Source organism: Nymphaea colorata, chromosome 1 (genome assembly GCF_008831285.2).
Source record: "Nymphaea colorata isolate Beijing-Zhang1983 chromosome 1, ASM883128v2, whole genome shotgun sequence".
Taxonomy (NCBI): domain Eukaryota; kingdom Viridiplantae; phylum Streptophyta; class Magnoliopsida; order Nymphaeales; family Nymphaeaceae; genus Nymphaea; species Nymphaea colorata.
Genome location: NC_045138.2, coordinates 28,943,114 through 28,955,878, shown reverse-complemented (window position 1 = coordinate 28,955,878; position 12,765 = coordinate 28,943,114). Strand labels below are relative to the sequence as shown.

The 12,765-nt window shown below is 40.3% G+C and overlaps 1 protein-coding gene across 3 annotated transcripts; it reads left to right on the top strand.

Moving 5' to 3' along the window:
* The first annotated feature begins 544 nt into the window (after positions 1–544).
* On the top strand, positions 545–12,371 carry LOC116252800 (homeobox-leucine zipper protein ATHB-15-like). Of its 3 annotated transcripts, none has more exons than XM_031627369.2 (20): positions 545–928; positions 1,773–1,819; positions 2,023–2,781; positions 3,270–3,429; positions 4,822–4,922; positions 5,424–5,514; positions 5,587–5,682; positions 5,889–6,002; positions 6,187–6,270; positions 6,642–6,797; positions 7,020–7,094; positions 7,293–7,399; positions 7,472–7,664; positions 8,429–8,614; positions 9,779–9,856; positions 9,935–10,069; positions 10,387–10,712; positions 10,892–10,997; positions 11,244–11,393; positions 11,475–12,371. In XM_031627369.2, the coding sequence occupies exons 3-20, from the start codon at positions 2,567–2,569 to the stop codon at positions 11,619–11,621; spliced, it is 2,520 nt and encodes an 839-aa protein (XP_031483229.1). In that variant the 5' UTR covers positions 545–928; positions 1,773–1,819; positions 2,023–2,566; the 3' UTR covers positions 11,622–12,371. The 3 variants fall into 3 exon arrangements, with proteins under 3 accessions (XP_031483229.1, XP_031483204.1, XP_031483221.1); XM_031627344.2 differs by having other exon boundaries at positions 1,761–1,819; XM_031627361.2 differs by lacking the exon at positions 1,773–1,819.
* The last annotated feature ends 394 nt before the right edge of the window (positions 12,372–12,765 follow it).

Here is a 12,765-nt window from a genome sequence, read left to right as displayed (position 1 = left end):
TTGACATCCAAAACAAAAAATGGTTACCTACCATCCCTTGGTGTATACAAACACTGTTTATGAACCCATTATACTATTGATCTCATCAAACGTATCAAATAAGAATATGTATTATGTTTTAAGGGTATCTTTATTTCATCGATTAATCATGGTGAATTTTTGCCAATTCACTTTAAACACACCCCAAGTTCCCAACTTTTTGTGGGGACAGTTTATTTAAAATAAAATATTTTATAAAACTTATCCGTGATAAATTTACCCGTCTAAAGATGTCGATTTTGCGGAATTCAAGTGGACATCAATGTGAGACATTCCATCCCACAGATTTACGACTAAAACTTCCAAACCATCTCCTTATCAAACCAGGATTCAATGAAGCCATGGCCGTTTCGTGTCAGAGTGGTGTCAACGTGATCGCTGTTGGACCAAGGGCTAGGGATGGCATGATGGAAATTTCGAGATCAGATAAGGGTAAGCTCAAGGCAGTGGCTCCCAACCGTCGCCGGGCTGCGTATATATAAGCAAATTCCCCGCCATAGTCTCTGTGTTGTCATTACAGCAGAGTCTGGTCGTTCATTTCTCACTCAGTCTTGAAAGGAGCCAGAGGAAGCGTCTCGGGAAAGAAGGAAGAAGAGGAACTCCATCGGCAGGAGGAAGGAAACGTCCTTTACTCTGGGCAACGGGAGAGAGCTCTGGGACACGGAGTTACGTCTTCTGCCGCTCGATGCGTCTCATAGGCGCTGCTTCTTCTCTTGTTACTGTTTCCGTTCATTTCACCGACTTTCCCAACCTCTGTCCGGCGACGGACGCCCAGCTTCCGCGGGATGAGCGAGAGTCCGGCTCCCGTAGCTTGGTGATCAAAGTCTAAGACCCTCTGTAGGCGTTAGCCGGCGAGGGAGCGATCTCGATTATGTTTTGCTTCTAAAAGGTAATCGATTCGGTGTTGTGAGAGGGATCGGTGGTTCTAGGTTGAGGATCTGTGTTGTTTCTGGTTTCTGCGTTGCCATTCTTCTCTTACCCTGTCCGTTTCCTTCGCTAGGCTAAGTCTTGGCCCGCTTGGCTGAAGATCTCCGATCCTGAGTCCCTAGCTTTAAGTGAGGTGTTTGGGGGTCCTCTTTCAGATGCTTCCTGTTAATGCTTTTCCATCCCAGTTAATAATCTGTTTCTGGGTTCGGCAAAGGGTCTGGTCGCTTGTCGTCCATATCTTGTTGTTATGTTGTGAAATTTTGACGAAAAAATTGAACAAAAATTGTTGTGGTGTTTTTTAAGTTTGAAGAAACTCATTGGTTCGACTCTTGTTTTTGGTCGAAGAAAATTTGTGACCCTAAAAGAAAGGAGTTGCGGTTACGGTTTTGTCAGTCTCAGTCTCTTAAGTTTAATTAGGGAAAAAATAATGGAGAATTTGCCGGACTTCATAATTTTAGATCAAAGAAAGTAGTCAGCATGATTCTAACTTAGATAGTTTGGATTTCTACTTGAAAAACTAAAGGTAGAAACCAGACATTCATAAATAGTATTCCCCTATTTCATTCCCCTCCCCCTTCCTCCAGGTCCCTCTTAAGATCTTTATGTCTCATTCTGCTCCTAAGCGTCCTAGTTGATCTATGGCCCTGTGAAAGATGACTCCGACGTCATCCTTCCAGTATGTGTATCTCGATTCCTTAAAAAGTATTGTTTTCATATTTTGGCCAAATTCAGTCTGTTTCTGGTTTGAATTTCTCTTTGGGACTCAAAAAACTGAAGAATGCGTTTCTTTTTAGTTCTCTGTTCAGAGTGAAGAGTTCGTCAACCATCCGTCTTCATCACGATTGCTTGAAGGGTACATATATTTACAGTTTGTTTCTTTGGCAACGTGTTTGAAAATTTTTATATATCTTGGTCATCTTGGCAAGAATCGGGACTTATATAGATGTGGCCGTTAATGGACCCGGTCTCATGACGGAGACTATAGTTTCCGTGCTTCTTTTCTGGCATGTGGTAAAGGAGACTAAGGCCAAAGAGCTGCTGTTTCAAATTTGACAGATTTCGATATCTTGGCCGGAAAAAGGTGGAAGTTTTTGAGGGGATGAAAGCGACCGCATTAGTCGATTCTTCTGGTATCTGAAGCCTGTAAATGCTGATCGAGCATCTTGAGTAAAACAAGGAAGTTGGAGGTTAGCGACGCATATATATTATTAAAGAAAAAAAAAGCAGATTCCTGAGAGGTGGCAGCATTCAGTGTTTTTTCGTAGTCTCAGTACTCAGTTTTCGAGTCATTATTCCAGGATAGAAGAAAACCATCATTGTAGGACTTTTCTTTATTTAAGAGTTGCTACTTTGAAGAGGGGATGATTTGGAGGGAGAAAAGGAGAGGGAGCTTAAGAAAAACTCGCAGGGATGGTGACACTTTGCAATTAGTACAGCAAAATCTCATCCATTGGTGAAGTTTTTCCAGCCTGAAGGAACGTGTACTTTGGGGAGGAAAAGGAAAGAAAACTTGTCGAAAGCCAAAGGAGGAGTTGAGGAAGAGTCTAGGGGTTGAGTATCTTGTCTGGCCGCTGTTTTGATCAGGGAAACTGCTGAAGGCATGATGAGCGTTACTTCCTGTAAGGATTCCAAAGGTGCGGCCATAGACCCCGGGAAGTACGTTCGCTACACGCCTGAACAAGTGGAGGCTTTGGAGAGGCTTTACCATGAGTGCCCTAAACCAAGCGCCATCCGGAGACAGCAGTTGATTCGGGAGTGTCCCATACTGTCGAACATCGAGCCTAAACAGATCAAAGTCTGGTTTCAGAATCGAAGGTAATGGTGAAATCTTGCATTTCCTTCGTCTTTTTTTGCTTTCTTTGTCGACTGCGCTGCCTAATAAATTGTATTTGCTGCGTAGTAAGTGTATGTGGTTTCTCTTCGTACCTGTTCAGGGGAGCGTTCTCCATGTATCCATAATCTTTGCTACAAGAAAGAAATTTGTTGCTCTAAATTTTAAATAGATATTTTTGTCCGCCTTATCTTTGAGTTTCTTTAGAATGTTTACAAAAAAGGGGTCGGTGGACACCCTCTCCTTTCCCTTCAACTGTGTAGAGGCCGGTTCTCTTTAGGCATGTGCACTTACGACGAGATTGGCGCTTCCTTGTGTATATTTCTAGTCGTTTTTTATTTTGTTGTCTTGCTTTGTTTTTTTATTGGTCGCCTGAAGTGGTGGTGTTAATGTGTACGAAGATTGGTTTATCATCTTGTTTTTCTGAGTGGTTGCTTAGTTCCTTTTTTTTTTTTTGTCTTGGTTCCTTCAGATGCAGAGAAAAACAGCGGAAGGAGGCCTCCCGTCTGCAGGCTGTGAACAGGAAACTGACGGCCATGAACAAGCTTTTGATGGAAGAGAACGACCGTCTCCAAAAGCAGGTGTCACAATTGGTGTATGAGAATGGGTATTTTCGCCAGCAGGCTCAAAATGTTCGTCACCCTCTCTTGTGCTCTTAACTTCTTTTATTCTTTTTGTTTTCCCATCGAGAAACGCTCAAAGGGTGGAGACGAAATCACAAACGAGCACCCTCCAAACAAAACTTCTTGACTTCGAGGATCTGGAAGAAAGAACGCGAACCGTTCGGATGACCAAGTGAATGCGAACTATTCTCTAACCAAAACATTTCCCTTTATTTGGGCAACTAGGACTAGAATGGTTGCATCCAATGAGATTTTACTATTATGGTTGGTTGTTTATACTCATAATGGTAACTATATGAGTAGCATTACCAGTTAGCAATAGCTATCCAACTTGTGTTTTCCTGGCATCGCAGCCGCCAGGTCCCCTAATTCTAGAAAGGACAACGCTGCCTCTCTTTTTTCCAACTCGGTCCTTTTCTTTGAACCCACTTCGAACCTGCGTCTCGTTTGGGCGTGCGGTTCTGCTTTCAGCTAAAGGACCTGTGACTGCGAGTGTGTGTGTACTCAAGGAAGAGGTTGGGGCAATAATCTACGAGCTTGGCGTGGTTTCACAGGCCAAAGTGGTTGCAAAAACGCACCATGAGACTGGTTGCCAATTCTCACCGGTGTTTTGACCAGCGTTCGCAATGATTATCTTCAACTCATCGTCTGCTGGCTTTTTGGCTTTTGGACAAAACCAAAAAAAGGGAAAAAAAATCTGCTCGCCTTGGTACTTGGAAAGGAAAGGCTGCTATTACTGTAGCAGCTTTAGCGACTATTGGGTGGTGTCCTGTGCCTCAAGTGCCAGAGCCTTTCGGTTCCATCACCGTGACTCATCGGTGTCCCGGCGAACTTGCTGGGCTTGTCACGAGTGCACATTGGAATCAGCTACACGTTGGTCCAAGCTTAGAGAGGCGCCTCAGCACTCAGCAGGCAGAGCGCGGACTTCCTTTTTCAGCCGCCCTCCTAAAGGCGTCATTATTGCTTGCTTTTATTTCATTTTGTGTGTGGCATTTATCGCGATTAACTATGGCAGGCAGCATAATAAAATCAGCGTTCCTATTTGTTTGCTTTTATTCGATGTTACGTCCCGCTCACTTCTGTTCCCCTCCGCCCAAGGACGAAATGTGCAGCTGAATTTTAGGAAATGATTCCACGCATTTATAAAACGACGTGCACTCAGTAACCAGGGAATACGTGACTGGGCATACTTCTAGTTGCAAAAATGTATTTAGAAACTATTAGTCGTTCCTGTTAGACCATATTTTTAGCTAAAAATATGGGATGGTGATTGGACATTTTTCTCGCATGCATGCTTGAACTTCATTGCTGTAACTTTTACGAGTTACTTTGCTTTATTATTCTGCAATATTTGATATTAGGATTGTTACAGACGCTAAACTTGGTTGATGGTACTTGCAGCCATCCGTGGCTACGACAGATACAAGCTGTGAATCTGTGGTGACTAGTGGTCAACACCACTTGACAACACCAAATCCTCCTAGGGATGCTAGTCCAGCTGGGTAAGTGAACATGTCTTGCCGCTCTGTTAACCTTGCCTTTCAGATTAGCATCCCGTGTTGCATATTTGATTAATTTTGTGTCGCTATGTAACTAGACTCCTTCCCTTTTCGTTCCATCTGCTTCATATAACTTCCTTTCCTTTTGTTCCTTCTCATTTTTATTCACTCTTTTTATGTAACTGGCCTTTGATTGGTAAAAAGGCGTTTAGCTTCATGGCCGTCGTTCTTTTTCAGAAAATGTGGCGACTGTTGCATTATGTTATCTTGGATCTAAGTTCATATTTGTCTTCGTAGTGGGTATCTACTGCTTTCTGTAATTTGATGCATTTGATATTACTGATTTTCATGTTTTCTCTTTCAGGAGTGTTCCTTGAGCTGATTTTTAAAATAGATATTTTAATGTTTCACTTTTTTTGCACTACTCAGCTGTTGTTTTTGTTTGTCATAGCTGTGAATGCTAAGTCTGATAATGACAATTTATTTTTATTTCCCATCTTCTAGACTTCTTTCAATTGCTGAGGAGGCTTTAACAGAGTTTCTTTCAAAGGCTACTGGAACTGCTGTTGAGTGGATTCAAATGCCTGGGATGAAGGTGGGTGTAATGAAATGGAGATTCTTTTTGCTTTATTGATGAAAAAACTGATGGCTTTACACTTATGTCTAGCCTGGTCCGGATTCCATTGGAATCATTGCTATTTCACATGGTAGCTCAGGGGTAGCTGCACGCGCTTGTGGTCTTGTAGGCCTAGAACCTGCAAAGGTGAGATTGAATTTTCTGTTTTCAAGTCAATTCTTTTGCTTTCTTTTTCTACAATGTATTTGTGTTTCATGTTCCGGAGTCCATATTTGCTTTCTGATATGCAAAATTCATGCTTTTTCTTTGTGCTTAAGTTGGTTCAGCTTTCAATAATGTGAAAAAATTAGAAAATGTTGAGTTTAGGAGGTTTGCTCATATTCTCGCTTCAGGTTGCAGAAATCCTCAAGGATCGGTCTACGTGGTTTCATGATTGCCGATCCATGGATGTTTTGACAGCCCTATCTACTGGAAATGGTGGATCCATTGAATTAATATATATGCAGGTAGCTGAAATTTTGTCACCTAATACTTCCTATTTGTACAGTATACTGCTAGAACTCTACTGACTTTTGGTTCCTATGATGAAATACAAAATACTTCCTATTTGTACAGTATAGTGGTAGAATTCTAATGACTTTTGGATTCTATAATGAAATACAATTTCTTTGTCAACTAATGGACATTTAGACATATGCACCGACAACCTTGGCACCTGCTCGTGACTTTTGGTTGCTGCGTTACACTTCTGTACTGGAAGATGGTAGTTTGGTGGTATGCTCTGTTTTCTTTCTGTTTGAAGTTTCAGTCATAAACCTTTCTTTGGCACTCTTTCATGGCATACTTATTGCACACAAGGGCCGTATGTACTTGCACTCACATTACGGAACGTTTGGCAACAGAATCACTAACACAGCATTTCATGAATCTGTTTCAAAGATTCAGTCAGTTCATGGAACACTACAATTCCAGTGTTTTATGGATCTGCTTTTATCTTTGGGACCGATTCATCTAACATTGTGTTAGTATTCTTGTTGCCAAACACCTTGCATGTTCATACACATCCATATGTTTGATGTTGCATCCACACCTACTTGTAGACGTACTTGTTCACTATAACTGGTTGGCTCATGTTCACATTTCAGGTCTGTGAGAGATCATTGAGAAGCAACCAAGATGGTCCAAGTATGCCTCCTGTTCAGCATTTTGTTCGAGCAGAAATGTTTCCAAGTGGGTACTTGATAAGGCCATATGAAGGGGGTGGCTCGATAATTCATATTGTGGATCATATGGACCTAGAGGTACAACACTTTCTACATGGAACTTGCAAGTTGGTCTTTGTATTCTAGTTTTAGTTTCAATTTTGGTAAGCTTGTTTTAGGTATTTCTGTATATATTTCTAAACATGTTTTTGTACAGATATGCTTTGGCAATAATGTAAGGGTCCAGAACCCCAGAATTTCCAAATTGGAATTAAATACGTGAAGATTGCTTACGTTTTCTATTCCTTCCCTTTGATGCAGCCATGGAGTGTACCAGAAGTCTTGCGTCCTTTGTATGAATCACCAACAGTTCTTGCTCAAAAGACTACAATGATGGTAAAATATTCCTTATCCTCTATCGTTTTTCTTTCTAAAAAAATGAAACATAATTCCATAGTATCTTATTAACGGATATTTAAAATGACCTGACATTGAACCTTTATTATTTGTGGATTGGGGAACACAGTACTTTTTCATTCTCGTATAAGTTCAGTTTCATTCTTTTGTTCTGATTTTGTGAACCATTTTGGACAGGCTTTACGTCACTTACGGCAGATTGCACAGGAGGTTTCTCATGGGACTGTTGTTGGTTGGGGCAGACAACCAGCTTCTTTGCGTGCCCTTGGTCTGAGGCTGAGCAGGTAAGCTTCAGTATAAGCATTGAATTGCAGCGTTATATTGTATTTTATAATCTGAAAGATGTAATCTTGCAGAGGTTTCAATGAAGCTGTAAATGGATTTCCAGACGATGGATGGTCCCTTTTGAGTAATGATGGGATGGATGATATAACAGTCCTTGTCAACTCATCATTCAGCAAAAATATGGGCACAAATTTTCCATCTGCAAATGGATTTTCTTCTGTTACAAATGCGGTATTATGTGCAAAAGCGTCAATGCTCTTGCAGGTTTGTTCAGTTAGTTTCTCCAATAAAATCTTGTGAAAATTTGTTCTACTCTGGGATCTTGAAAGATTTTTGAGTTGTCACTGTACAATTGTTTTTTCATGGCATATTTTTGTATTTTATACTCTCTTCTTCATGATGCATAGGTGCTTCCAAACAATGTGATCTTTCCGTTGGCTATGTTCATTTGAACTCAAAACATCCTTCAATAATGTCGTTCTTTTATTACGGTTATATTCACAAAAATTATTAGTTGTGGCTAGTGATGTTTTTGACTCAGTTCTACAAATTACATTCTTTAATTTCAGAAAGATGGTCATCATTTCTATTCCAATTTCCTGGGGCTTAACCTAGTCCACAATTCCTCTGCTTTTGACAAAAGATATTTCTCTAGATATTTCTGTAGTTCTCTTTTCCAATGTCTTCTCAATAATGTAAGCCTAATATATTAGCTGTCCTTATGTTCATCTTCTGGTCCTAATTTGCATGACATAAGTGTGAACAGCCTGAGATTGTTAACTGCTTCGATTGTTTTCACTTTCCACAGACCCATTCTTCTTAGAGAGACGTGCTAATTCTTATATTTTTCTTCTTTGAGATTTAAACCTAGTTTTGTTTTTCTGCTTTGCCTTGTGCCTTTCTGAAGCTTGCAGTGGTTGGCTGACTGCTTCTTTTTGCATGTAGACATACATGCATACATACATATATATATGTATGTTTCTTCATTATGGTTATTAACTTGTTACTTTTTTCATTTGTTTGTGTAGAACGTACCTCCTGCTTTGCTCATAAGGTTTTTGCGTGAGCATCGATCCGAATGGGCTGACAGTAGCCTTGATGCCTATTCCACAGCAGGCCTTAAAACTGGCCACTGTAATCCAACTGCATCACGGATGGGTGTTTTTGGAAGTCAAGTTAGTTTGCCGTTGGCCCACACACTTGAGCGTGAAGAGGTATGAACTGCCAACCCTTTCACTTTCTAATTCAAAATTCGCAATCTAGTCTTACTTGCCTTATTTAATATGGTAACCTATATTTAATGGTGTCTGGTTTAATCTTCTATGAAGAAGGGAAAAAGAAAAAGTATACAAAATAATGGAACTGGCATTTATTTGCAGTTCTAGTTTCTGTGTTGCCAAAATCTTGGGATTCTCAGGGTCTAAACAATGATTGGTACTGGGGCATGATCGTCACAAATGATGGTTTGATAGTTGACATATTGCCTTTAGATTTTTCATTGTTTCCATGGTCATGTGCATGCGGCTTGCATGTTGGATTTCGAAAATAGGGGACTTTGTTTCTTTTATGGGCTGTACTTCAGCGTTGTAGGGGAATGCTTGTTGCTGAGTTGTTGGATTTAGAAAGATAAGGGAGTTTCCGTCTTTCATGGACTATGTATATCAACCTATAAGGGAGTACTGTGTGTCTTTTGTGGACTACGAACATCAACTCCTAAGGGAGTACTTGTGGGAAAGAGCATTGCAAAACCACATGGCCTGATCCTCTCTACAGGATTACCTGTCTTTTCAATGGGAAAGATGATTATATGGGTGCTTGTAGGTAGGAACTCTATACAATGTGACATGATCTAATTAGTCTTCCCAAGCCATTTGATCCTTTGACGAGTTGGGTACTAGGATACATTTGATCAAACTTATATCAAAAGATGAACCGTTCTAGATCCACTCTTTATTGGGAATTAGTCTTTTGCATTTACAAAGTTCACAGTTCACACATTTCATGGATTTTGCATCTTCCTTAACTAAAGTTGAAATGTCAGACTATTCTCTTTTATGGAAAAATTACAGGTAAAACAGTTAAACTCTGGCTGTGAATAAGATATAATGTTCCATATGCATGATAACATGTGTCAGTTAGATTTCAACTGATTGTAAGAAAACTGCTTCTCTCTCTTAATCGAAAATCTGGAAGTGCATATATGATAATTGGGTTTTACACAAACAGCTGAAGTATTTTTTCGAATATTTGAACTCAACTGTTAGCATTGTGAGAGATACTCCCTATACAATTCTCCCTTTTTTTTTGTGGGACTATCTGTATATAATATTACTATTATTGTCTCTCTGATTGCAAGCATAATTTTTTTTCCCCAACAGTTCTTGGAGGTAATTAAATTGGACAATGGTCAGAGTCCAGAAGATGCAATTATGCCCAGAGACATCTTTCTCTTGCAGGTTTTCATTGCCTCCTGTTTGCTATTCATGTGAAGCTGTATACACATTCCTGCTGATAATCTTTTTGGATGTGGGCAGCTTTGCAGCGGTGTGGATGAAACTGCTGTTGGGGCTTGTTCTGAGCTTGTGTTTGCGCCGATCGATTCATCATTTGCTGATGATGCACCACTTCTGCCCTCTGGCTTCCGAGTCATTCCCCTTGATTCTGGTGTTGTAAGTTAGTTCATTGTAATTTCAGTTGGTAGATGTGAACTTGTTTCTAGAGACATGATATTGAATTAGGTTGTGTTTGAATTGCTGTTAGTTTTTCTTCCCATTCTTATGCATGTGCGTCTTTTATTAAAGCTGGTTGATGATTTGAATAATTTTTTTCATCCATGTCCGTTTAAGACTGGAAAGGTGTTAACAAAGTTCTACTAACATGGTGTTTGTGGGCTTTTTCCCCAAATATCGACTTCTATTGTTTTGTAAAAGTTTGGGTTATACATGGTTTAAGTTTGGTTTTTTTTTTTTTAATGTATATTCAACAGGATGGTTCCAGCCCTAAGAGGACCCTTGATCTAGCTTCTGCCCTTGAGGTTGGGCCAACTGGCAATAAGATGTTTGGCAGTCTGTCAGGGAGCTCATGCAACATGAGGTCTGTGTTGACCATTGCATTTCAGTTCACGTATGAGGAGCATCTTCAGCACAACGTGGCAACCATGGCCCGCCAGTATGTTCGAAGTGTAATTTCATCTGTGCAGAGGGTGGCCATGGCATTGACTCCATCTCAACTCAGTGCACATCCTGGAATTAGACCACCACTTGGCAGTCCTGAAGCACTTACACTTGCTCGCTGGATCTGCCATAGTTACAGGCAAGGATTGACTCTCTCTCTTTCTTATGCATGCTCTAGAAAAGCATTTGCTACTTCTTATTTTCAATATTATAAACGTCTTCTAAATTTCTAATATGTCTCACATTGAGTTCTAACTAATGTTAGTAGCATGTATTAGTTCTTGCTTGTCTAACTTTCTTTGATTTGCTCTGTCGCAGGCTTCATTTGGGTGCAGATCTCCTTCGGCCTGCCAGTGAAGGCACAGAGTCTATCCTTAAAACACTTTGGCATTATTCTGATGCTATCATGTGTTGCTGCGTGAAGGTAAGAGTTAAGACAGGTCTGCAGTATTGACATGGTAGTGATATTAGATTTGATTAGCTCAGATGTCATTATTGGTTATGCATGATAATCAAATGCTTGGATCTCTAATTGGTATTCAACTACTTAAAATGTCTAACTGAACACACATAGGGGCCACTACATATGGTCTATTTTCTCGTGCATTTCAGGAGAATCCTAGCCACCAAATTTTGAGTTTAACTAGTTGCTCTTGACCTTCTTCTGCAGCCTGTGCCAGTTTTCACTTTTGCAAACCAGGCAGGCCTTGACATGCTGGAGACTACCCTGGTTGCACTACAAGATATAGCACTCGAGAAAATATTTGATGAAAACGGGAGGAAGGCTCTCTGCACCGACTTTGCACAGATAATGCAGCAGGTATTTTTAGTTTGATCTCAAATCTGTTCTAGCGTTCCCCCTGTTCTCTAATGGTGTGTTCCTTGATCTTCATATGTACAGGGTTATACATATTTGCAAGGTGGGATGTGCTTCTCGAGCATGGGAAGGCCTGTATCTTTTGAGAAAGCAGTAGCTTGGAAAGTCCTGAATGAAGAAGAGAACACCCATTGCATCTGCTTCATGTTCATGAATTGGTCCTTCATTTGAAATCGCCACATAGTCGAATGCCACTTCAACCTGCCAAGAAAAAGCAAAACAGTGTTAGACCATTCTGTTCATGAAAGTGGCATCCTTTTCTTTCTTAGCCTTAAAATAACTGTAGGAAATACTGGGTATGCGTAGCGGGTGAGATTACGGTTCCCCTAAAAGAAAAAGAAAAAAGAAAAGAGAAAAAGGAAGAGAGAAGAAGAAGAAGAAGAAGAAAGAAAGAAAGACAGATTTGTTCAGTTGTTCTATCAGAGAAGAAAAGAAAGCTAAGCTTACTTTAGTATCATTACTGATACTTGTAAATCGGGATGCATATCTATTAGGGTGCATGTCATACGGATTGTTGTATTGCTTTTGATCATGGTTTAATGACAAAGATGATACTTGTAAATTTCTCAAAGTTACGAACGGCAAATAGTTTGCAAAGACACCAAGGAGAGAGCAGTCTGGAGATATCAGCCAGGAAGTAATGTTGGGGATGTGAATGTTGCTCCGTCGACATGCTATTTAACAACTTGTCTACATCGTTGGGAGCGGGAAGGTGTGCGTCTGAACGCTTTTGTTGGCAATGTTCAAACTTCACCTAACAAGGAACTATGAGGTATCAAGAATCCTACGAGTGCTTCTGCCCCAACAGCATTAAAATGTTATAAAAGTGGCCAACGTGCAACTTGTTGAAGATCTCCATGTGATTTCTTTGTCGTGTTGTTTCTAGCTTTTTCTTGGAAGGTAGTGATTTCCTTTACTGCTTTTTGAGCCTCGGAGCCGTCTGAGTTGCCGGACACTCCAGTTCGCTCGCTCGGACAGTTGGAAAAGGGGCAACGTGCCCAAAGATAAAGGCTTTAAGGTTCTTGACGGCGACTTGTTTTTTGTAATTTGATGCCACTCTCTCCCCCCTCTCTCCTCCCTATATATATATATTATTTATAGTTCTCTGTTGTGTGTTGCATGATTTAAAGTATTCTAGCTTGGCTTATTAGATGGATGAACTTGCGGGCTCTGGCAAACTTGCTCGGTCATGTATGTATCTCTATTCAACTTTGAGAGGATGACCCACCTCTATCAAGTTCGAAAAATTAAAAAGTATTTTAAATAAATGAATAAAATAGAGCTTGGGTTTTTTACGAGGTAAGCGTTCTCCAAC

Bases quoted from the DNA above. Each gene is read 5' to 3' on its own strand.
- LOC116252800 (XM_031627361.2), top strand. From the start codon at position 2,567: ATGATGAGCGTTACTTCCTGTAAGGATTCCAAAGGTGCGGCCATAGAC. The intron at 7,400-7,471 runs GTAAGCTTCAGT...GTAATCTTGCAG, and splicing joins CTTGGTCTGAGGCTGAGCAG to AGGTTTCAATGAAGCTGTAA. The intron at 7,665-8,428 runs GTTTGTTCAGTT...TTGTTTGTGTAG, and splicing joins AAGCGTCAATGCTCTTGCAG to AACGTACCTCCTGCTTTGCT.